Source organism: Asterias rubens, chromosome 15, assembly GCF_902459465.1.
Source record: "Asterias rubens chromosome 15, eAstRub1.3, whole genome shotgun sequence".
In the NCBI taxonomy this organism is placed as follows: Eukaryota; Metazoa; Echinodermata; class Asteroidea; order Forcipulatida; family Asteriidae; genus Asterias; species Asterias rubens.
In genome coordinates this window covers 7042856-7067901 of record NC_047076.1, presented here as the reverse complement: position 1 = coordinate 7067901, position 25046 = coordinate 7042856, and the positions used below count along the sequence as shown (strand labels likewise).

Genomic DNA, 25046 nt, shown 5'->3' with positions numbered 1-25046 from the left:
ATGCTTCGGGCTTAGTAAAAGTCCTAAATGTGGAACCACTACAAAGATAGTTTGTGTCATTCATTCAGGTCCGCCCACAGAGGAGCACCTCTTGCAGAATACGCTGTGGCCTGAAAAGCAGAAGCTGTACGGTCACAGCTATGAGATATTCAGTGTGGCGAGTCACCCATCCGGAACTATTATAGCATCTGCCTGTAAGGTGGGTATTCACTGGGGTCAGGGTTTGTGGCGTGTCGGGGCTGAGTGTTTTAGAGCACCAGACTCAAGCTCTGGTGTTTCTGATTAGCAGAGTGTGGGTTCAAGTCCTGGTCGTGACACCTGTGTCCTTTTAAAGCAAGACACCTAACCATGATGCTTTGTGCTTTGGATGGGACGTAAAGCCGTTGGTCCTGTGTGTTGTGTAAAGCATGTAAACAAAATAACGGTGCACTTATCGCAAATAGAAAAGGTTCGCCCCGGTGTTCCTAGTTTGAAATGATTGGCTGCATGTTGCGCCACAGCACCTTCTTAACAGTTACATGGTGCTATGTCAAAGAAGTAGGTCTCATAATCCAAAATGCAGTCCCACATACCTTGCAGGAAAAATACTGAATGTTGAAGCGCCTTGAGCATTAATGAGTGACTGATATGAGCGCTATATAGGTAGACGATACTAAACACCTATTCATAACAAACCCCAGTTTGACTGTGAAAAAACTCGGGTTGGTACTCACCGGTTTGAGAAAGTTTTCGCCAAGATCTTTCTCATCTGATCAAAAGGTAATGAAGCATGAACAGGAGGTTTATTCCTAGTTCATGGGACCTACGGCTTAAAGTCCCATCTGAAGGACAACAACATCAAAGTCTTATATAGCGCATGTATCTACCAACATGGTACTCAAGGCACCTAGTATATACATTTTACAAAGAAAGATAGGTTGTTGAAGTTATGAATTCTGAGACCCATTTATGTAGCAACTTGTAAGGGTTTACAAGGTGCTGCGGGCACTCAGCAGCCACAGCCAGGAACACTCGGGTAAACTGTATCTTGGTCTAGGACACAAGTGCCATGATCGGAGCTCGAACCCACATTCTGTTACACGTATGTGCCTTGCCTGCAGCAAAAGCAAAAGTGTGTGTACACTTTTTTTGGTGGAAATAGCAGCATCTCTCAAAATATATTTTCTAAGAGAAAAAAATAACTGAAAATCTTTGGATGATGTTGGTTTAAAGGGCCTCGGTACTTTTTTCAAACACAAAACACAATGTACCACAGACTTACGTTAAACTTGAACCATTTGAAGATGATGATAGTAAACAGCTTCCCTTAAAATATTACTTACTGATGTGCTGCAGTTTTTGAGAAATGAATAAAAATGTCACAAAAAATAATGTTCGTCTCCGTTTTAGCATGGAAACCAGTTATGGTTTGTTTTGGTACATGGATACTGTCTTGTAACACCATAACTGGTTAATACGTTTTTACATGCTAAAATAATTTACGTCTCACTGTATGAGACAACTGTTATTTTGTGACTGGTTTTACTCATTTCTCAAAACTACAGCAACTCAGTAAGTAATATTTTTAGGGAAGCTTTCTAATTTCCGTGTAAGTTTAATGTAAATCTGTGGACATTGTGTTTCGAGTTACAAAAAGTACCCAAATCGTTTAAACCAAAAATGAATTTTGATATTTTCTGTGGCAGGCTTCAAAGGCAGAATACGCAACCATCCTTCTGTGGGACACTACAACATGGCGCCAGCTAGGCGAACTACCAGCCCACTCCCTAACCATCACACAGCTGGCATTCTCCCACAGCGGTAGACACCTCCTAGCAGTGTCCAGAGACCGGACTTGGTCAGTGTTTGAAGAGAAGGAGCAAGGAGGAGAATCAAAAGGCATGCTGAGTTTTCATTCAATTGATCAATTCTGGCTGTTAAGCTAAATACTTACATGACAGCAAAGTGAACTTCTGGAATAGCCAAGAACCCCGTTGAAGATAAAGCAATGAAGGAAGCTTCACTTTTAGATGTAGGAGGAAAAACTTTGAGAATTGTCAAAGGGAAAACCAGCACAATCAGGCAGGGACTGAAAATTCCAATCCACAAAGTGCCCCCCCCCATCGGATTTGAATCGGGGCCTCATAGGTGGAAGGCGAGGCAAGATTCCACTAGACCATTCTGACCGCCTGACCAGGGTTTTGTTTTTCTCATATAAAACTCAAAAGAGAGACCTTTACGTTAACGCTCTTTCTCAATATTGTCTACTCACAACAACTACTCAAACAGCAGCAACAGAGCTCAGAAATATATACATGTAGTTGTTACTTTTTGGTAATATATGGAGTCCATAGGAAACAGAAAAAAAATATAACGAGTCTCTTACCTCACGTTAAAACATGGCAAAAATGTTTTTTCTCCAAAACACTATAAGCCAAAATTCTTAAAAACGTGAGGTCAAACAAAAGGAATCGTGATTTCATCGGCGGCCATTTGATGTGGAAAATGGTGCCTCAGTTGGCCCAAGGTGGAGAACTGTGTACAGACCCATTTGGGGAAAATCACCACTGGCGTCAAGGGGGTCGCTGCAAACGATAAGCCGTTTTTGACTCTCTGCTGAAAAAGCCGCGCGGAGAGGTGCATTTTTGACTTGAATTATTTATTACCAAATGCAAATTTTAAGCGTAAAATGGTTATAAATCTGTATATACGATGTCTGTTTGGCCAAAAAAAGGTAATAGTTGAAATATTGAGATTATCCTGTAGCTGCTGTTTAACATCCAAAAACTTTTCAAGAATCTTTGAACCTTTCCTCACTCTGTCAATATTTCTTTGTGGCTTTTTTGAGGCAGTAAGCAGAGCCATAATAATAAACACAAAACATTTATATGGCGCTATTCAAAGAACAGAGCGCCTAACATTAACAAAGGGAGGGCAACATAAGAACAAAAACAAAACCAAACCAACGACAAGCAAATAGATAAACAAAAGGAGGAGCAAATTAGGATGGTTCTGGTAATAAAAACGTCTTGAGGAGGCGTTTAAACATAAAACATGATAAAGAACCAGACCTCGGCGGGTTTAAACCACTAGTTGTAAACCAATGCAACACACTTTGATTCCCATTCATAAATACTTTTTGGGTCAAAAACATAATCACTTTTTGGTCAAAAAGTAAAATAAATGCAAACATTATAGTTGTTAAATGATTTCTTTCAACACAACACCCCTCCAGCTATGAAATGGTTAAGCCCTCCACTGCCCTCGCATAAACAACTCCTTATAAGGGAATGCAGTGCGCGTCGTGCATATCGCGTGATGTGGCACAACTGTTTCAGCCGTTGCTCTCGACCAATAGGAATGAAGAAACTGTCTAATAACAACAGGTGCAAGGTCGCGTGCCACGCCCATGAATTAACACTTTTTACCGGTCATAAACAAAGGTTTATACACACCCACCTGATGCGCTCTCCACCAATAGTAATAGCGAAACTGTCAGAGGTGCTTATGAATATAACATGTATCACACTACAGGTTGTCTATATGTGCTGGTTGCCTGCACAGATAAGAAGACAGCTCGTCATTCCAGGATTATCTGGTCAGGTGCTTGGTCACATGATGATCGGTACTTCGCCACAGCTTCAAGAGACAAGAAGGTGAGTGCATGTGTGATACGATCAAGCAAAACGAGTCATTTGTTGATCCAGGTCATTTATTATTTTTTCAATACATTTAAAAAGAGCATAACCTATGCTTTTAAAACTGTTTAAACCCCATGTTGATTCAAAACTTGCTAGAGAATGAAACTGAGAATTAAAGGGGTTTAAAGTTGAGTTGTTGGTTTATAATAACAACAAATTCTTATATAGCGCATTTGACAATAACCGTATCAATGCGCTTAACATTAGTGCCCTGGTCATAGGGCCAATAACATCCCTTTTAATGTTTCTCAGCTCCCTTGAAGGCGCTAGTGGCTTTTCATACACAATGTCAACCTCTACCTTCGCAGGTACCCATTTATACCCCTGGGTGAAAAAAGGCAATTATAGTAAAGTATCTTGCTCAAGGACACAAGTGTCTAGACCGAGATTCGAACCCTCACTCCGGTTGTTGCACCAGAACTTGAATTTGATGCTCTTAACCACTCGGCCATGACACTCTATTTTATTGAAACTACATCGACATATGTTGTTGAAACTACATATTTTCTTAAAACTAATTTTTTGATGTTATTTATTAGAAAGGAAGTTGCCAATCATTTTGGCATTTAAATTAACAAACAATTTTTTTGTTTTCACCCCTTTTGGCCTCTTATGGCTTGTTTCTCCATAGACGCTTTCGCAAATACCATTGTGCAAGCGCAAACTGTTAAATAAGGTGCATTGTGGGATAGGTAAGGATCAAATTTGATCACCAGCTAGACCACAATGCACCTGTTTCCAAGCTTTACGCGCGCGCCCCGAGTATTTGCGAAAAGGTCTATACTGATATTTCTAACAAACGCCTCATTTAGCTTTGTCGCATCTCATGTGCCAGACCTAATCCAAATATTTATAGACGATGTGACCTATGTTCACATTCAAACGGCTCTCTGTTGACAAAACACTGTACACGTCATGTTTCGCCGGGCAAAAAGACATGTAGTCATGGTAAGATTTTGTGTACTTTCTAGCTGGCTGCCAAAACACAAAGGTTTTTGCCTGGTGGTATGCGCGCGAATCATGTTATGTTTTCGAGTGACATTAGAGGTCACATCGTCTATAGATCTAACAAGTGTCGTTTCTGTACCTATTTTTGAATTTATTGTTCAAACATGTATTCTTTGTTGAGAAAAATATTTGAATTTCCTTGAAGGTAATCATCTGGGGTCAGAGGTCATCTGATGACCAAGAAGATGCAACTCCAAGCTGCCTTGGGAATTACCGGGCATGCTCAGTGCCCTTTGACCTGAAGGATGCTGTGACGGCAGCTGACTTTGCTTTAGTGACTAGCACCAGTGGAAGGTAAGCATCACTGATATTGCAAAGGTATTCAGTATTATAGTGGTCACATTCAAAGCTCAAATACACACACACAATGTGTTGGATTGAGAAGCTGTTATATCCAATAAACTATATTATTAATCAACAAATTGTGTGTTTATTTGAGCTTTAAGCTGGACCACTACAGTGTATATCATCAGCAAAGGTAACAGCACAAATTGCCACACTATGACTGCCTGGCCACTATAGACTAAAACATGTTCACTGCATGAACTCCTATAGGCTATAGTCCTTTATACATCATCTCTTTGAGAAGTGAGGGTTTGACTCTAGACTTGACATTTGGGGAGCATATACAGCTCCGGGCTGCCGTGGTGCTCCAAAGGCTTTTTCGTACACTGTATCCAACTCTGCCCTCACAGGTACCCATTTTATACCCCTGGATGAAGAGAAGCAATTATAGTATAGTATCTTGCTCAAAAACACAAGTGTCATGACCGGGATGTGAACTCACATCCAGGGGATTTAACCATCAGAACTTGAACTCAATGCTCTTAACCATTCGGCCATTACACCCCGACACCAATAAGAGATTGTTACTATGGTTTTTTAAAGTTTTTTTTTATGCAATTCGCCTGACACACAAGGCCTGAAGGCCACTTCAAAGTGTGGGCTACAATTATTTTTTCCAGAGGCCATTGCCACCTACTCCTAGGGCTGAAACAGGGTTACCCCTTTCACAGTCCATACGGATGTAGGCTTGGGTATCTTCAGTTCGAAGCCTAGCCGGTAGAGCAGAAAGCACCACCTCCCAAATTTTATGTGGCAAGCATCACGACCGGGACCAAACCCACACCCTGCTGATCAAACACCAGTGCTTGAATCCGGTGCTCTTAACTGCTCGGGCCATGACACTGCAAACGCTTCTAGATTGTACTCCCATCGTGCAAAGTTTCAAATCCTACACAACTGATCTTATGATGTTCTTCTTTTCTCATCAGTTATATCTTAGCAGTTGGGTTAGAGTCGGGATCGATGTCTGTGGCGCAATGGAACCCCAAGACTCCAAATGCCTGGCAGACATGTTTCTGCGTTCAACCACAGTAAGTTTACTCTAGGCTTCACTTTATTCCCCCAAAAAGGGGGATATTTCCGCCCCCCCCCCCAGTATCTATTCTTAGTACCTCTAGTCTGCTGCCTTGTCTGGCGCTACAAAAAACTTTTCTAAATCTTGCGAATGTGATAAAACAAATAAATCGCAGCAGTTGACGTTGCTCTAAAATCATTCACTGTGAAAGCAGCCCTGTGACGTAAAAATTCATATCGCATTCGGATTCGGGCTAATAACGGCATGTGATGTTACAACTTTTTTTAACTTGCTGACCAAAAGAAGCATCACACCCTACGATATTCTTCTCTACTCATTAACACTGACTACTCATTAACACTGACTTGTCTTTCCATCCAGACTCTGTCACACGATGACCGTCAAGCGGCTGAAGTGGAGGCCGAAGGTCAAGGGTAGTGACGATACAAAGCCTGATGGGATTACGCACCTCCAGCTGGCTAGCTGCAGCTCCGACAGCAGTGTTCGGATTCACGACATCGACATCAACTCTTTATGACAAGAACAATGTTAAAGGCAGTGGACACTATTGGTAACTACTCAAAATTATTATTAGCATAAAACCTTACTTGGTAACGAGTAATGTGGAGAGGTTGATAGTATAAAACACTGTGAGAAGCGGCTCCCTCTGAAGTGACGTAGTTTAAGAGAAAGAAGTAATTTCCACCAATTTGATTTCGAGACCTCAAGTTTAGAATTTGAGGTCTCGAAATCAAGCATCTGAAAGCACACAATTTTGTGTTACAAGGGTGTTTTTTCTTTCATTATTATCTTGCAACTTGAACGACCAATGGAGCTCAAATTTTACAGGTTTGCTATTTTTTGCATATGTTGAGATACTGGTCTTTGACAATTACCAAAGGTGTCCAGTGTCTTTAATATTGACTAGAGAGGTTCCAGGGGAGGTAGGGAGACCAGAAGGATGGCGGGTAAGAATGGGGGTGTTGGCGACCGCTAAGTGAAAGGCAGTCGAAAGGATAGTCTTAGTGCAAGAAGTCTTTGGATTTTTTCTTTGCTACCTTGCGATTATTGAACATCACGAACACTGTACATCACGCTGCAGCGGTTCAGGGTTTAGGGGTCGCTGTTCTCGGCGCTACGATCCACGCGCAACATTGCATGATCAATCAGTTGAACGATGTGTATGGAGTGCCCTCTACTAGTGAAGTGTGACAGAGCCAAATCTACGACCAATCGGTCAGGGGGAAAAAAAATGCTGAGAACGTCTTGCACCAAGACTATCGTTTTGGCCGACTTTAACCCTTTATGGAGACCATTCATGTTTTTTATGTTCATGACAAACCGCCTAGACATTGCAAATAGTGGTCATTTCTTGAATCAAATTTTGTCAGTAAAAATGTCACATGAAAAAGAACACTTGGTTAAAATTATGTTTGGAAATTGGGATACTATTTTAACATACTCCATTGGAAAATTTCATACCCGCTTGAGGCTACTATGCTCTCTAAAGGCTTGAAGGGAACTGGATCGTGAAATGGCAGAGCATACTGGTGCACCCGACTCATGCCTAGCCCACTTATGTAAGCCTCGCATGAAAGCCAAATTTACAAGGGATACAGACTGTTGCCTCGAAACTTGGCACAACCTGGGGGGTTGGTTTTGCAACGTTTTTGTTGACTCGCCAATCTGCACAGGCTTATAACTGCATGTAGTATGAAATAACTGCACAGAATCTATCTTTGTGATTTATACAATGCCGATATATGGTAGAGGGAGCACCCCCTAACCCCCCCCCCCTATTCACTAATACACTCTTCCCTCTTGTACAGAATAACCCTCATCCTTGAAAATCCTCTCAAGAAACCTTCAAGATTCTGAGATCATAATGGAAGGGAGGGGGAGGGGGGAAGGGGGAGGGGAGGGGTGGGGGTAACGCCAAACGACAATATGTACAGGGCTTATCAGCACAGGTGCTGGATGGATCCAGCACAAAAATGGTTCAATAAGCCCTGTGCAGTTCAACCCAGTTCCAGATTGAAAATGACTATCTGAAATAATACATTTCAATTGTTAACAGTTATTCATTCACCTTTATTGTTAATCCTTTTAATTACATCAATATGTAAGACTAAAAGCACTACAGGAAGGTTGTAGGAGGAGGAGGGTTGTCATTTATGTTGTCAAGTTCACAAGGCACACATTTTCAGGCAAAATTTTACAAGTTCACATAGCCTTGTACACATTTTATGTGCAAAATGTGAAAAGTTCACCACTTGTACACATTCTTGTGCGAACTTTGACAAGTTCTGTACACATTTTTGTGCAAAATTTGACAAGTTCACAAGGCTCTATATTTATATATAGCCTTGTACACATTTTTGTGCGAAGTTTGACAAGTTCTAAGGCTATGCCTTGTACAAAATTTGACAAGTTCACAAGGCTAAAGCCTTGTACACATTTTCAGGCAAAATTTGACAAGTTCACAAGGCTATAGCCTTGTACACATTTTCAGGCAAAATTTGACAAGTTCTCAAGGCTATAGCCTTGTACACATTTTCAGGCAAAATTTGACAAGTTCACAAGGCTATAGCCTTGTACACATTTTCAGGCAAAATATGACAAGTTCACAAGGCCTTGTACACATTTTCAAAATTTGACAAGTTCACAAGGCTATAGCCTTGTACACATTTTCAGGCAAAATATGACAAGTTCACAAGGCCTTGTACACATTTTCAGGCAAAATTTGACAAGTTCACAAGGCTATAGCCTTGTACACATTTTCAGGCAAAATATGACAAGTTCACAAGGCCTTGTACACATTTTCAGGCAAAATATGACAAGTTCACAAGGCCTTGTACACATTTTCAGGCAAAATTTGACAAGTTCACAAGGCTATAGCCTTGTACACATTTTCAGGCAAAATTTGACAAGTTCACAAGGCTATAGCCTTGTACACATTTTTGTGCGAAATTTGACAAGTCCTAAGGCTATGCCTTGTACAAAATTTGACAAGTTCACAAGGCTATAGCCTTGTACACATTTTCAGGCAAAATTTGACAAGTTCACATTTTTTTGTACACATTTTTGTGCGAAATTTGACAAGTTCAGCCTTGTACACATTTTCAGGCAAAATATGACAAGTTCACAAGGCTACAAGCCTTGTACACATTTTTGTGCGAAATTTGACAAGTTCAGCCTTATACACATTTTCAGGCAAAATATGACAAGTTCACAAGGCCTTGTACACATTTTCAGGCAAAATTTGACAAGTTCACAAGGCTATAGCCTTGTACACATTTTCAGGCAAAATATGACAAGTTCACAAGGCCTTGTACACATTTTCAGGCAAAATTTGACAAGTTCACAAGGCTATAGCCTTGTACACATTTTCAGGCAAAATATGACAAGTTCACAAGGCCTTGTACACATTTTCAGGCAAAATTTGACAAGTTCACAAGGCTATAGCCTTGTACACATTTTCAGGCAAAATATGACAAGTTCACAAGGCCTTGTACACATTTTCAGGCAAAATTTTACAAGTTCACAAGGCTATAGCCTTGTACACATTTTCAGGCAAAATTTGACAAGTTCACAAGGCTATAGCCTTGTACACATTTTTGTGCGAAATTTGACAAGTTCTAAGGCTATGCCTTGTACAAAATTTGACAAGTTCACAAGGCTATAGCCTTGTACACATTTTCAGGCAAAATTTGACAAGTTCACAAGGCTATAGCCTTGTACACATTTTCAGGCAAAATTTGACAAGTTCACATTTTTTTGTACACATTTTTGTGCGAAATTTGACAAGTTCAGCCTTGTACACATTTTCAGGCAAAATATGGCAAGTTCACAAGGCTATAGCCTTGTACACATTTTCAGGCAAAAATTTACAAGTTCACAAGGCTACAAGCCTTGTACACATTTTTGTGCGAAATTTGACAAGTCCAGCCTTATACACATTTTCAGGCAAAATATGACAAGTTCACAAGGCCTTGTACACATTTTCAGGCAAAATTTGACAAGTTCACAAGGCTATAGCCTTGTACACATTTTCAGGCAAAATATGACAAGTTCACAAGGCCTTGTACACATTTTCAGGCAAAATTTTACAAGTTCACAAGGCTATAGCCTTGTACACATTTTTGTGCGAAGTTTGACAAGTTCTAAGGCTATGCCTTGTACAAAATTTGACAAGTTCACAAGGCTATAGCCTTGTACACATTTTCAGGCAAAATTTGACAAGTTCACAAGGCTATAGCCTTGTACACATTTTCAGGCAAAATTTGACAAGTTCACATTTTTTTGTACACATTTTTGTGCGAAATTTGACAAGTTTAGCCTTGTACACATTTTCAGGCAAAATATGACAAGTTCACAAGGCTACAAGCCTTGTTCACATTTTTGTGCGAAATTTGACAAGTTCAGCCTTGTACACATTTTCAGGCAAAATATGACAAGTTCACAAGGCTATAGCCTTGTACACATTTTCAGGCAAAATTTGACAAGTTCACAAGGCTACAAGCCTTGTACACATTTTTGTGCGAAATTTGACAAGTTCAGCCTTGTACACATTTTCAGGCAAAATATGACAAGTTCACAAGGCCTTGTACACATTTTCAGGCAAAATTTGACAAGTTCACAAGGCTATAGCCTTGTACACATTTTTGTGCGAAGTTTGACAAGTTCTAAGGCTATGCCTCGTACAAAATTTGACAAGTTCACAAGGCTATAGCCTTGTACACATTTTCAGGCAAAATTTGACAAGTTCACAAGGCTATAGCCTTGTACACATTTTCAGGCAAAATTTGACAAGTTCACAAGGCTATAGCCTTGTACACAATTTCAGGCAAAATTTGACAAGTTCACATTTTTTTGTACACATTTTTGTGCGAAATTTGACAAGTTCAGCCTTGTACACATTTTCAGGCAAAATATGACAAGTTCACAAGGCTATAGACTTGTACACATTTTCAGGCAAAATTTGACAAGTTCACAAGGCTACAAGCCTTGTACACATTTTTGTGCGAAATTTGACAAGTTCAGCCTTGTACACATTTTCAGGCAAAATATGACAAGTTCACAAGGCTATAGCCTTGTACACATTTTCAGGCAAAATTTTACAAGTTCACAAGGCTATAGCCTTGTACACATTTTTGTGCGAAGTTTGACAAGTTCTAAGGCTATGCCTTGTACAAAATTTGACAAGTTCACAAGGCTATAGCCTTGTACACATTTTCAGGCAAAATTTGACAAGTTCACAAGGCTATAGCCTTGTACACATTTTCAGGCAAAATTTGACAAGTTCACATTTTTTTGTACACATTTTTGTGCGAAATTTGACAAGTTTAGCCTTGTACACATTTTCAGGCAAAATATGACAAGTTCACAAGGCTACAAGCCTTGTACACATTTTTGTGCGAAATTTGACAAGTTCAGCCTTGTACACATTTTCAGGCAAAATATGACAAGTTCACAAGGCTACAAGCCTTGTACACATTTTTGTGCGAAATTTGACAAGTTCAGCCTTGTACACATTTTCAGGCAAAATATGACAAGTTCACAAGGCCTTGTACACATTTTCAGGCAAAATTTTACAAGTTCACAAGGCTATAGCCTTGTACACATTTTTGTGCGAAGTTTGACAAGTTCTAAGGCTATGCCTTGTACAAAATTTGACAAGTTCACAAGGCTTTAGCCTTGTACACATTTTCAGGCAAAATTTGACAAGTTCACAAGGCTATAGCCTTGTACACATTTTGAGGCAAAATTTGACAAGTTCACAAGGCTATAGCCTTGTACATATTTTTGTGCGAAATTTGACAAGTTCTAAGGCTATGCCTTGTAAAAAATTTGACAAGTTCACAAGGCTACAAGCCTTGTACACATTTTTGTGCGAAATTTGACAAGTTCAGCCTTGTACACATTTTCAGGCAAAATATGACAAGTTCACAAGGCCTTGTACACATTTTCAGGCAAAATTTGACAAGTTCACAAGGCTATAGCCTTGTACACATTTTCAGGCAAAATATGACAAGTTCACAAGGCCTTGTACACATTTTCAGCCAAATATGACAAGTTCACAAGGCCTTGTACACATTTTCAGGCAAAATTTGACAAGTTCACAAGGCTATAGCCTTGTACACATTTTCAGGCAAATTTTGACAAGTTCACAAGGCTATAGCCTTGTACACATTTTTGTGCGAAATTTGACAAATTCAGCTTTGTACACATTTTCAGGCAAAATATGACAAGTTCACAAGGCTATAGCCTTGTACACATTTTCAGGCAAAATTTGACAAGTTCACAAGGCTACAAGCCTTGTACACATTTTTGTGTGAAGTTTGACAAGTTCAGCCTTGTACACATTTTCAGGCAAAATATGACAAGTTCACAAGGCCTTGTACACATTTTCAGGCAAAATTTGACAAGTTCACAAGGCTATAGCCTTGTACACATTTTCACGCAAAATATGACAAGTTCACAAGGCCTTGTACACATTTTCAGGCAAAATATGACAAGTTCACAAGGCCTTGTACACATTTTCAGGCAAAATTTGACAAGTTCACAAGGCCTTGTACACATTTTCAGGCAAAATTTTACAAGTTCACAAGGCTATAGCCTTGTACACATTTTTGTGTGAAGTTTGACAAGTTCTAAGGCTATGCCTTGTACAAAACTTGACAAGTTCACAAGGCTATAGCCTTGTACACATTTTTGTGCGAAATTTGACAAGTTCAGCTTTGTACACATTTTCAGGCAAAATTTGACAAGTTCACAAGGCCTTGTACACATTTTCAGGCAAAATTTTACAAGTTCACAAGGCTATAGCCTTGTACACATTTTTGTGTGAAGTTTGACAAGTTCTAAGGCTATGCCTTGTACAAAATTTGACAAGTTCACAAGGCTATAGCCTTGTACACATTTTTGTGTGAAGTTTGACAAGTTCTAAGGCTATGCCTTGTACAAAATTTGACAAGTTCACAAGGCTATAGCCTTGTACACATTTTCAGACAAAATTTGACAAGATCACAAGGCTATAGCCTTGTACACATTTTCAGGCAAAATTTGACAAGTTCACAAGGCTATATATAGCCTAGTACACATTTTCAGGCAAAATTTGACAAGTTCACAAGGCTATATAGCCTTGTACACATTTTAATGCGAAATTTGACAAGTTCACAAGGCTATAGCCTTGTACACATTTTAATGCGAAATTTGACAAGTTCACAAGGCTATAGCCTTGTACACATTTTCAGGCAAAATTTGACAAGTTCACAAGGCTATAGCCTTGTACACATTTTAATGCGAAATTTGGCAAGTTCACAAGGCTATAGCCTTGTACACATTTTAATGCGAAATTTGACAAGTTCACAAGGCTATAGCCTTGTACACATTTTCAGGCAAAATTTGACAGGATATAGCCTTGTGCATATTTTATGTGCAAAGTTTGACAAGTTCACAAGCATTTTTTTCAAAATGTAACAAATTTTGAAGGTGCACTTTGTTGCTCTAAAATGATGCAGTAGGCTATACTGATGCCTTTTTATATAACTTGAGCAATGATAAAGCTATATTTAGGAAGATATTGAAACTTAAAAAATAGGCAAAAAAAGTAAAAAATGGTAAGTCCAATGGTAAGTCCAGCATTTTTAGCAAACTTAGGCCAGTTTTGCAGTTGTGTTTTTTTGCACTAAAATGATGCAGTAGGCCATATTGATGCCTTTTTATAATAATAATAACAATAATAAAAATAATAATAATAATAATAATAATAATAATAATAATAATAATAATAATAATAATAATAATAATAATAATAATAATAATAATAATAATAATAATAATAATAATAATAATAATAATAATAATAATAATAATAATAATAATAATAATAATAATAATAATAATAATAATACACTGGGTTCTTTTACATGCGTTTACACAACACATGGGACCAACGGCTTTACGTCCCATCCGAAGGACGAAGCAATGGTTATGTGTCTTGCTTAAGGACACAACTGTCACGGCTGGGGATTCGAACCCACACTCTGCTGATCAGAAACACCAGAGTTTGAATCCAGTGCTCTTAACCGCTCGGCCACGACACTCCCATAATATATAACTTATATAACTTGAGCTATGAGTCAAGCTATATTGAGGAAATATTGATACTTAAAAAATATATGTACATTGTAAGGGGAAAAATGACAAAAAAAGGAGAGAAAAAAACAGGTAAAACCAGCATTTTGCTTAAAGGCAGTGGACACTATTGGTAATGTACTTAAAATAATTATTACCATAAAACCTTTCTTGGTAACGAGTAATGGGGAGCTGTTGATAGTATAAAACATTGTGAGAAACGGCTCCTTCTGAAGTAACGTAGTTTTTGAGAAAGAAGTAATTTTCCACAAATTGGATTTCGAGACCTCAAATTTAGAATTTGAGGTCTCGAATTCAAGCATCTGAAAGCACACAACTTCGTGTGACAAGGTAGTTTTTCTCTTCTTTCATAATTATCTTGCAACTTCGACGACCAAATCTACACAGGTTAGTTATTTTGTGCATATGTTGAGATACACCAAGTGAGAAGACTGGTCTTTGGCAATTACCAATAGTGTCCAATGTCTGAAATGTTTATACTTTTAAATGATGCAGTTGGGTAAACTGAGGCTTAGTATATACATGTAACTATTTTTGATTATTTGAACCTAGAAGTTTATGTAAAGAGTATCCTACAAGGTGTTTTGATTCTGTCCACACACAGTGTTTCCAAGATAAACCTGAAGGTGTCTAAAAATAAACCCACTAGCCCAATGATCTAACTTTTACGGGTTGAAACTGATTCGGTCTAACTTTTAAATAAATGCAGTACAAATATTTGTAAAAAGTGATTAAATGAAACTCAAGGAAAGAGCGAGGTATGATTAAAACAGTATTCAAAACAAGAAACCTTGTTAATACAGATCCAACCCTATTTTGAACTTAGTTTGATAAATCATCTCGCAAGATGGATTGAAACAAGAATTGGAATGAATCAAGAATTAACAAGTTTCTGGTTTCTGTTATAAGTTCAGAAAACACTTTAGGAAAACATATAATCCCAGAAAATTTATAAGAATCTGTTCTAGGTTTACCATAATTAAAAGTGAGAACATCCGAATGCCTGAAAATTGCTCCTCAGAAAATTACATCTAGGATAAGAAGTGTTAAAAACTAACTGCTTGGCAATTAAACTCGACCTGATCTGCGACTGAAACGGCCGTCATCGTTGATGCACCAAAGCCAGTTCTGGCAGCTGTCTGGAGCCGCTACTGCATCCTACAGAAACTCCCCATTGAGTAGGAATTCTACAAACTGGAGACCAATGAGCCTATTCTGATGCTTGACCAGGGTGAAGGGTGTTGTTACGCTCTGCATAAATAATAAGAACAAATATAATAATTAGGGAGGCTAATCATCCTTACTCGCAGCTAAGAGCTGAATTGCGAAGGATGCGGCTACAACGTGTTCGAGAAGCAGGCATGCAAGGGCCCCTTTGGCAGCCAGCCACATCAACCCATTATGACCACGGAGCACAGCCAGAGATGAAAAGTGTTTGATTTGTCCCTAGGGAGGAAAACCGGATGGTCTGGGAATACCCTTGTGGCACAGCAGAGAACCAACGCACAACTCAACTCACACATGGCCATGGCCGGTTATCGAACCAGGATCACCTTGGTGAGAGGCGAGTGCTTTATGCACAAGCCAACCATGCCCCCATAAAGACAATGTTATACCACACATTCAGTGCTATCTTTGTACAATAAGAGAAAGAAAACAAAATAACCTCCTATACAGGTCGAGTCAAAAATAAGTTGACTATGATTGGTGATATTTTTCAAAACAAACAAAATGAAACTCAAAAATTTAGTCAAGCATTTATTTAACAAGCACTCTCTCCTGCTTATTAGGAAAAAAGAATGAAATAAATTGATCATTCCTTAGAGGAGTCATGTCTATTTTAATCAAGGTACTCATTTTGCAAGCTGTCCACAGAACACTTGACAAAACAATTGAATGACTTTGTTATACCCTTGGCTACTCACTCAGATGTTCAGATTCAGTCAAGCATTAACATGGACAGCTACAAACATGAGTGCTTTCAGTAAAACAGGCATAGCGTCTCTTAGAAATTATCAATTGGTTTCATTCCTTTTTTTCAGATAAGCAGGAAAGAATGCTTGTTTAACCATTCACTGGAGCATGGTCGACTATGGTCAATTCGAGAGCTACGTCACAGTTTCTGGTTTCCAATATATACGGCTCTGGTCAGGTCTAGTCGCTCACCCAAACTTTCTCAGTTCCCATACTCCTGAGAAACGGTCCAATCAAAAAGTGCAGTCACAGTTTCATTTCATTTATTTATTCTGGTTGTGTAGCCAAGAACTCTCAGAACATTGATTCTGATCACTGTACATAGTCAAGAATCCAATGGAGAGAAGACAAGGAAGGAAGTTTCAGTTTCACATGTGGGAGGAATACCCCCAGAGAATTATTCAAGGGAAAACCCACACAGACAGGTAGGAAGTAATAATGGACACAACAAAATATTGTGTACCCACGATTGTGGCTGTTCATCTGTATCTGTATCTAAACCCAGCTTTTTAAGGGGGGATGTCATCATCTTCATCATCATCATCTCAGTTTTAAAGTTGTTGTCCAGTCTGTTCTGGGTTGGCCTGCTTTCTCCCTATGGCTCTCCTCCACTTGGCTCTGTCCGTCGCATCCCTTGCATCGACTCCAAGCAGTTGCATGTTATTTGCAAGGAGCTCTGCCACGGCTTGCGCAGTTTGGCCAACAGGTGTAAGCCCACTGCAGCCTGTGCCTCCTCAATACGGTGCCGATATGACTTTTTTTACTTCAAATATCAAGTAACAATGAACAATTCCAAATCTGATGAAATTGCATTTGGCATACTATCCTACCACCCTCCTCCTCTAACAGCCCCCAACCTACTGACACGCCTCACTACACCCGAGAGGTTTCTCACACAATGGCCAACCCTAACAATAGCCATGAGCCCCCCAACCACACAACCAACCCTAACAATAGCCCTGAGCCCGCCAACCACACAACCAATCAGAGCATTGATTGACCTGCAGTGGATCCACTGAACCCCTATAAATAAGCCCACTCTTCTCTTTCACGTTGAGACCAATTTCAGAACTGACTCCGCGGCAGTACAGTTAATTACGATCCTACAAGCTAAAGTAGTAGTCCAGTCTAATTTCTATACCATCCGCCCTGGTAATAGTTAATAAACAGGACAGTTCTTTTCAGAACTGAGAAGTCTCCCGACCCTCCGATTATCTACTCCACGGCAGTAGAATAAAGCAAGACAGTTCCCTAAGAACAACTCTACCTGGCAAGTAGATACACACATGGTGTTACCGCAAACCAAATATATAATTACAGTTTGCCTTGTACAATGTCTTCAGTTGGTTTTACTTACTCAAGGAGTTCAAGCTGCTGGGCAACCCTGTAGAAACCCCCGAGGTGAAGGACCCAAAACCAGAAGTTTGGTTTTCCCTGGCGCCAAAACTGTTGGAGGTTCCGCTTGGACATGGGGTGATGGGATTGCTGCCAGCCTCGTCCTGAAAAGAAAAAAACGCAATTATAATAAACAGTTTGAATGCAGCGATGATAGCTAATTGATGGCACTGTCCCTTTCAGTGACGCTCCAACACTGTTGACTTAAGATTAACACAAAACTGTTAGTTAACTTTTGTGGGTAGGGTCAACGTTTGGGTATTACGTTCAAAGTTGTGTCAGATCAACAGGGGTAATCTTTACATAACATTACTTTCCAGTGAAATGTTTCTCAAAATACTGTACACTAACATATCGCAAGGTCTCGTGTCTTGTAATAAAAACAATAATAATAATAATAATAATAATCATCATCACGGGCGTGCCTTCGTGCACGTCGCTCCTCCTGGCTCTGGGCACATGAATCGTTTATATGCCCAGCAGGAAGAATAGTCCCTTAGAGAAATACACAATTTCTCTTCCATTTTTTGTGCAGACAAATATTTTTACATAACATTACGTTGCAGTGAAATGTTTCTCAAATGCAGTATACTATCATATCGCTAGGTCTCATATGTCTTGTGAAAGACATAACTTATTTATCACTCTTTGGTTCAAGGTGGTTTGTTGTTAATCTGAATGCAGATATTATTTTTTGAGAAATACTTGAATCCTACACAGCTAAAGAATGCAACAAGATTTTGTTTAAAATGTGATAACGGTTCAGGGAGATTTGGGATTTTTTTTCCAACAGATTGGAAAGATTGGATTTATGTTAAGGGATTCTCTGCAAAAACAGGGAGAGATGATAGCCTACTGTTATACTACAGTGACGCCCAAGATATAAGGGTCAATTTATGGGGCGAAATTTTTTTCAAAGCTTCTTAAGTCAAATCTTACCCGCAACAAGCCACTAATATCAACAGATTCACATTCTATGGCAGCATACATTTTTCTGCGGTGGGTTTTGGTTGTCAGATATTCCTCACAAATCCGTCATGTTCGTGAAGTATGCAGCTCCCAACGTTAAGAAATTCATGTTTCTTTGATTGTATTCTCACAGTTGTCTGCCGTGCGTACACGTACATTCGCATGCAATATTTCACGAAAGTGGCAGATTTGTGAAGCATATACGTATAACGACCAGAACCCAACGCAGAAAAATGTATGCTGCCATGGAATCTGTTGAAATAAGTGGCTTGTTGCAGGTAAGATTTGAGTAATGAAGCTTTGAAATTTTCCGCCCCAGAAACGGGCCTTAATATGTGTGTCTAAAAAAACACTATGCCCTTTTTGAAATGGTTGCCGAGTAAAAAGTATATGATTGTGGGGGAAAAGGTTTAGGTGTACGAATAGCTTATGGTCTAAATTTTCATATGATATCAAAAAGTCCGAAAAATAATTCCTGATTGGGTGAGCACTGCTCACTTGAAGGGTATAAAAATAAGGCTGCGCAGGAATTAGCCTTCTCTTTGAGAGGCAAGTCCTTTGTATAGCTTACAAAATTCAATCCAAGATGTTGGCTACTTCAGGTCAATGGGTAACCTGAAGAACATCTGTGACATTCCTGTTTTCAACAAACCGTATTTGAATAGTCAATTAAGTTAATCACCATCAGGTTGATTAGAAAAACCAATACATTGTTCAACTAATCCTACAATAACTGAAATGGGGGGGGGGGGGGTAAAGGTTTTTATTCAAATTCATGCGAAGTTATGTGAAAAAAAGTAACATGGAACTTGCACAAAATATCACCCCATCCTGACTCCCATGAACACACCACTGAGTCTACAAGGGAAAGTCATAATGCTACATGAAACAAAAGCAATTCCTGTTCACTTATGCATACAAAAAAGTTTAACAAACCATAAAATTCACAGCAAACCCAAACTGATCGCAATATTGATCATGAATTTATCATATCACCCTCAATTTTGTAAGCTCACAAATTGGAAGGCTACTTCCTGCGCAGCCTTGTTTTCATACCCTTCACAAAAGTAAGCAGCGCTCACCCAGGCATGAATTATTTTCGGGCTTCTTGATGTCATATGAAAGTTGAGACCATAAGCTATCCATACATATAAACCTTTTCCCCCAGAATTGTATATTTTATTATTCGGCAGCCATTTCAAAAGTGTATAGGTATTTTTTGTGACACCCGGTAGGAGAGATGACAGCTCTGCAAACACAATCCACTATCGATCACCGAGGTCTAGTACCAAGACTACCCCTGTGCATAGTTATACTCACCGAGTCATACACAGTCCATGAGGAAGACCTCTCCACTGATCCACTGTCCCTGTCAAAAAGGAATCTCCCTGTAAGCTCCAGAGAGTCATCTGTAAAATAAAAATAAAAATTCATGACAAGAAACATTACTTTCAGTAAAAATGAAAGGCCTCGTAACATGACTAAATGCGATACTATCTTTTATGCCAACTGTAAACTATGAATACTCATTTATGGGCACTTGACTCAAAGAGGGAATAGCTTTGCATTTTACCATGTTGGTCCCCCGGCTGGTCTTGGATGAAGTTGTGGTATGCTTGGCGGTTGACTGAAGACGAGCTCATGGAAAGAAGCTCTGGGACACCCCGTAGTGGTCTTAGGTGATTGGTGCCGTCAATTTCCTCCGCTTGGTGGTTTATGTCGAAATTAGGGGCAAGTGGCACTAGTGGACCAGCAGGATTGGCAGCGGGATGAGTGCCTTCTACGATGTTGGTCTCGGGCGGGGCGCAGTCAACTTTGAAAGGTGCCTTAACATCCATGTTGCTATCAGGTCTATCCATGTCTAGTCCAGGTGCATGCATGTCTTCATCACCCTCTGGTTGGCTCGGTGGCTTTTCACAGTTACTACATGTAGGAGAAACAATTTTAGGTCATATTAATTTTGGTTTTTACCCATACACCGATGTGTGTTAGCACTGTATACTCGGCACTAAAAAATATCACAGGCATGTTACTCAAACCAAAGACCCTTGCCATTCTAGAGCAGTGTCTTACCAACTAGACTACCCTGGTAGCTAGAGGCAGTTTGAATCCTATGTTTTGGCAGCAGGTACCACAATTCATCTATAATTTAAGGTCGTGTCAGCTTGTTTTTGTTTTTTTCTATTTCTTTTATTTTTAAGTTCACCCCAAATGAGACTAAAAGCTACTCTTGGTGAATGGCTTTAAGAAGTAAAAATCTAAGATGAAAAAAATTCAGAGGAGCTGAAAGTAGGAGTTTATATTCCTCTTTAAACAGTCTAGGATGGAGGGAAACATCCACCAGGCAAGGAGTTCCAAAGAGATGCAGTACGCGGAATAAAGCTGTTTGAAGGTCACTTCGCTCTGCATCTCAGCAAAGCAAGATTGTGTGGGTGACATGAAGCAGAAAGTCTGGTTTCATGCTCAAACATCGTGATAGGAGGAACCTGGGCCCATTTTCTTAGAACTGCTAAGCACAACAATTTGTTAAGCATGAAATTTTTATATAGGATTTGAGGCATTGCATGGTGAGGTATCAATATATATTATTGGTTTGCGGTAACACCATGTGTGTATCTACTTGCCAGGTAGAGTTGTTCTTAGGGAACTGTCTTGCTTTATTCTACTGCCGTGGAGTAGATAAGGGTCGGGAGACTTCTCAGTTCTGAAAAGAGCTGTCTGAAATTGGTCTCAACGTTTCGACTAGCTTGCTCTAGTCATCGTCAGGAGACTGAAGAGGTAAGAGAAGAGTGGGCTTATTTATAGGGGTTCAGTGGATCCACTGCAGGTCAATCAATGCTCTGATTGGTTGTGTGGTTGGCGGGCTCAGGGCTATTGTTAGGGTTGGTTGTGTGGTTGGGGGGCTCATGGCTATTGTTAGGGTTGGCCATTGTGTGAGAAACCTCTCGGGTGTAGTGAGGCGTGTCAGTAGGTTGGGGGTTGTTAGAGGAGGAGGGTGGTAGGATAGTATGCCAAATGCGACAGTACAGTTAATTACGATCCTATAAGCTAAAGTAGTAGTCCAGTCTAATTTCTATACCATCTGCCCTGGTAATAGTTAAAAAACAGGACAGTTCTTTTCAGAACTGAGAAGTCTCCCGACCCTCCGATTATCTACTCCACGGCAGTAGAATAAAGCAAGACAGTTCCCTAAGAACAACTCTACCTGGCAAGTAGATACACACATGGTGTTACCGCAAACCAATAATATATATTAAATTTTTAGCCTTAATAAAAAAAAGATTACCAACTAAATTTCCATTTGTTGCATATTTCTTGTTACTGGTATTCAGCTGTTGTTTGCTTATCCTGAAAATCACATGGAAATTTGGTTTGGCTGCTTATTCATCACAACTTTTCTAATTTTTCAAAGGGCAAGAAAAATAAAAAATCAGACTAAAAAGTAGGAAGAATATCATGCCTGTTACAATAAGTGCACTGGGACGTTTTCCTGCATTACACAAACAAACAGCACCCAGGGCTTTACGTCCAATCTGAAGGACAAAGCAATAATGGTTAAGTGTCTTGCTTAAGTATCCCCACCCCCCCAACAAAAAAATTACCTTTTCGATGGATTCCGCGCGCTGTCATCTAAGGAGACAGATTGCTGGGATGCTCTGAAGTATTCCACCTGTGGTCCTCTCGGGGTGCAAGGTGTGACGGGCTCAACACATTCTGCTTTGGGGATACCAAAGGGGGCTTCGGGTGGTGGTTTCAACTCCTCCTCTATGACTTTTTTATTCCACAGCTTCCTGTCCTTCACTACAAAGAAAGACAAAATTAGCAAGAGTTTTAGGTTCAAGATTAATTATTGACATACATTAAGGGAAACCTGCATTTAAGGCAAAGTATACAATATATACAAATATAGATGTACACAATAAAACTAACATCTAAAAATTTCATTTCAAAATGTGGTCTCGTTTTTGAGATATTACAGATAATTCCAAAGCGCATTCTATACATGTACCCTCACAGGAAGAATAGTCCCTAATAGGAATACATAACTACACGGTAACGCTTTTCAGATTCCATTTTTTGTGCCTTCAAATACTTTTATTAACAAAATTACATTGAAGTGTAATGTTGCTCAAAATGCTGTATACTATCATACGCTGCTTTAAGCTACATGTATTAACTAAAGGTTTTTATTGTTATTAATTGTCATTTATTGTCATTTATAGTTTTAAGAGTGATTACCAAACGTAAACCTTCCTTATAAGGAAAGAGGTCAGAATAATTCATCTTTTTCCTCTGGCAACTCACACCTGTTATATCCATGTAATTCCTTTTCAAAACATGCACAAACCAGTAAGGCTGCTGACTAACTCAGGCAGATTCACTGCTTTGCCAGTTTATGACCCCAGTACATGTAAATCAATGTAAAAATATATATATTAGCATCAAACCTTACTTGGTAACAAGGAATGGACAGCTGTTGATAGTATAAAACGGCTCCCTCTGAAGTAACAAAGTTTTTGAGAAAGAGGCAATTTCTCACTAAAATAATAAAAGACTTATGGCCAGAAGCCTTTCATTCCTATCTGAAAGCACACTATTTTGTACGACAAGGGTGTTTTTTATTCATCATTTTCTTGCAACTTCAATGACCAATTGAGTCAAAATTTTCACAGGCTCATTATTTTAATGCATATGTTGGGATACACCAAGTGAGAATACTTGACTTTGACAATTACATAACGTGTTCAGTGTCTTTACAGGAGCTTTTCTGTAATGTAGATCTAAACACTTGTCCGACCGCAGTGGTTGCTGTGCTATAAAGGCTGTGTCCAAACTGGCTGAATCAGCAACCAACATGACCAAGACCATAGTCCTAACTGGAGGCAATGGCTTCAGCTATGTGAATAGTAGTGCTGGGCGAATAGTGAATACCGCTGGCCAACTATCTGAAATTAACCGGATATTCGAATAGTTTTTTCGCCGCTAGAGGGCGCTATTTAAAAACCGCTAGAGGGCGCTGTTCGTTTGTGAATGAGATCTTATGGGCGGATTGATATTAGTTTTAGACAGTGTCACTCGGTTCATTCATAAAAATAACCGGATCTAATTTAAAGATGGCGATTTGCTTTTTATTTTGATCGTGATTGACTCTACGTGCGAAGGAAAACTTTCGTAATCTTTGAACAAATTACGTCAGAAATGTCATTATACTCAGACTCCAATAAAAACAAACAAGACACAAATTTTTGAATTACTGCCACAGTCTGAAACCAACTGATTTTATTTGTGCCGGATACCGAATTGGGCAAACCGGACACAAGAAAAACAAGCGGGGTACACCTGACCCCTAACCAGGATGCACTTGCACCCGAACCTGGGTTCAATTTGACACAAAAATACAAAACAAACCAGGATGCACTTGCACCCAAACCTGGGCTCCATTTGACCCAAAAATTAGCTGCATATGTCAGCCACAAACCCAATATAATTTGTGTAGGCCTACACCAGATCAACTTTACTGTGTTTTGTAGAAATTATTAATTTGTTTAATTACACAGAGTACAGGATAGAGTTGCGCTTCCACCGATGAAACCTCAGTCGGAATCATGGCCTCATGAAACTTTCGAACGCCATGGCAACAATACCAAAACCAATTAACAAATCCATTGTGTTTATAATAATTATTACATGTTGTTAAATAAACGCCAAAATTGGGGTAAATGGCTGTCTGAACCCTTCCAATTATGCCAATGCAGCAACTTGAAAAAACAGCCAAAAAGAACATTGCCAAACAACAGGTGGAGTAAGTGGGATGGCGGTGGGAAAATTATTCATATCTTACCACATTGAAAGACTGTGACGAAGTGACAGATAAAATAATAAGCCCGCCAAAACAAAAAATCCTGATGGGGGGAATCACCATGATTGGTTAAAACAAAAGTAAATGTAATACACTGATTTGCTACATTGTTAAATTGCAACACAGCATGACCCAGAAACCCAGCAAGTGATTTTTTGCAAACTATGCCATAGATGCACAGGGAAAAAACAATTAAATATTGCTTGTAAGAAAAACGCTGTGGGTATGCCCGGAACAGACTGTGTACAATGAAGGTTACGCTGAGTATAAGGCCTTTTATCCTTAGGGTGATAAAAGGAATTATACTCAGACTCCAATAAAAACAAACAAGACACAAATTTTTGAATTACTGCCACAGTCTGAAACCAACTGATTTTATTTGTGCCGGATACCGAATTGGGCAAACCGGACACAAGAAAAACAAGCGGGGTACACCTGGGGCGGTATTCACGAACCTTAACTTAGTGGAGTACTTAAGTTTTCACTTAAGTCTAAAGCACCCCGCTAACTTAAGTGGGGCGCTTAAGTAGCTATTCACAAAACATCTAAGTACCCCACTTATCTTAGTACCCCACTTAAATCAAAACAAGTTAAGTTGTTTAGATCAAGTAAGTGCACATGCGCACGAAGCATACGTCAT

General features: G+C 39.3%; 2 protein-coding genes across 2 annotated transcripts in view; one reads left to right on the top strand and one right to left on the bottom strand.

The window, feature by feature from the left end:
- Positions 1 to 6669, top strand: part of LOC117299884 (elongator complex protein 2-like) — a 45202-nt gene extending 38533 nt beyond the window's left edge. Inside the window, exons 13-18 of the mRNA XM_033783472.1 lie at positions 69 to 199; positions 1686 to 1878; positions 3514 to 3635; positions 4834 to 4982; positions 5963 to 6064; positions 6430 to 6669. Coding sequence (XP_033639363.1) covers positions 69 to 199; positions 1686 to 1878; positions 3514 to 3635; positions 4834 to 4982; positions 5963 to 6064; positions 6430 to 6586 — 854 coding nt within the window. The 3' untranslated portion in view covers positions 6587 to 6669. The remainder of the gene's footprint in view (positions 1 to 68; positions 200 to 1685; positions 1879 to 3513; positions 3636 to 4833; positions 4983 to 5962; positions 6065 to 6429) is intronic.
- A 7934-nt stretch (positions 6670 to 14603) lies between these two features.
- LOC117300230 (mitogen-activated protein kinase kinase kinase 14-like) overlaps positions 14604 to 25046 on the bottom strand; it is a 42038-nt gene continuing 31595 nt past the window's right edge. The window contains exons 12-16 of the mRNA XM_033783956.1: positions 22149 to 22347; positions 20120 to 20469; positions 19867 to 19955; positions 17540 to 17681; positions 14604 to 15459 (exon numbers count right to left, since the gene is read on the bottom strand). Of these exons, the coding sequence (XP_033639847.1) occupies positions 15419 to 15459; positions 17540 to 17681; positions 19867 to 19955; positions 20120 to 20469; positions 22149 to 22347 (821 nt within the window). The 3' untranslated portion in view covers positions 14604 to 15418. The remainder of the gene's footprint in view (positions 15460 to 17539; positions 17682 to 19866; positions 19956 to 20119; positions 20470 to 22148; positions 22348 to 25046) is intronic.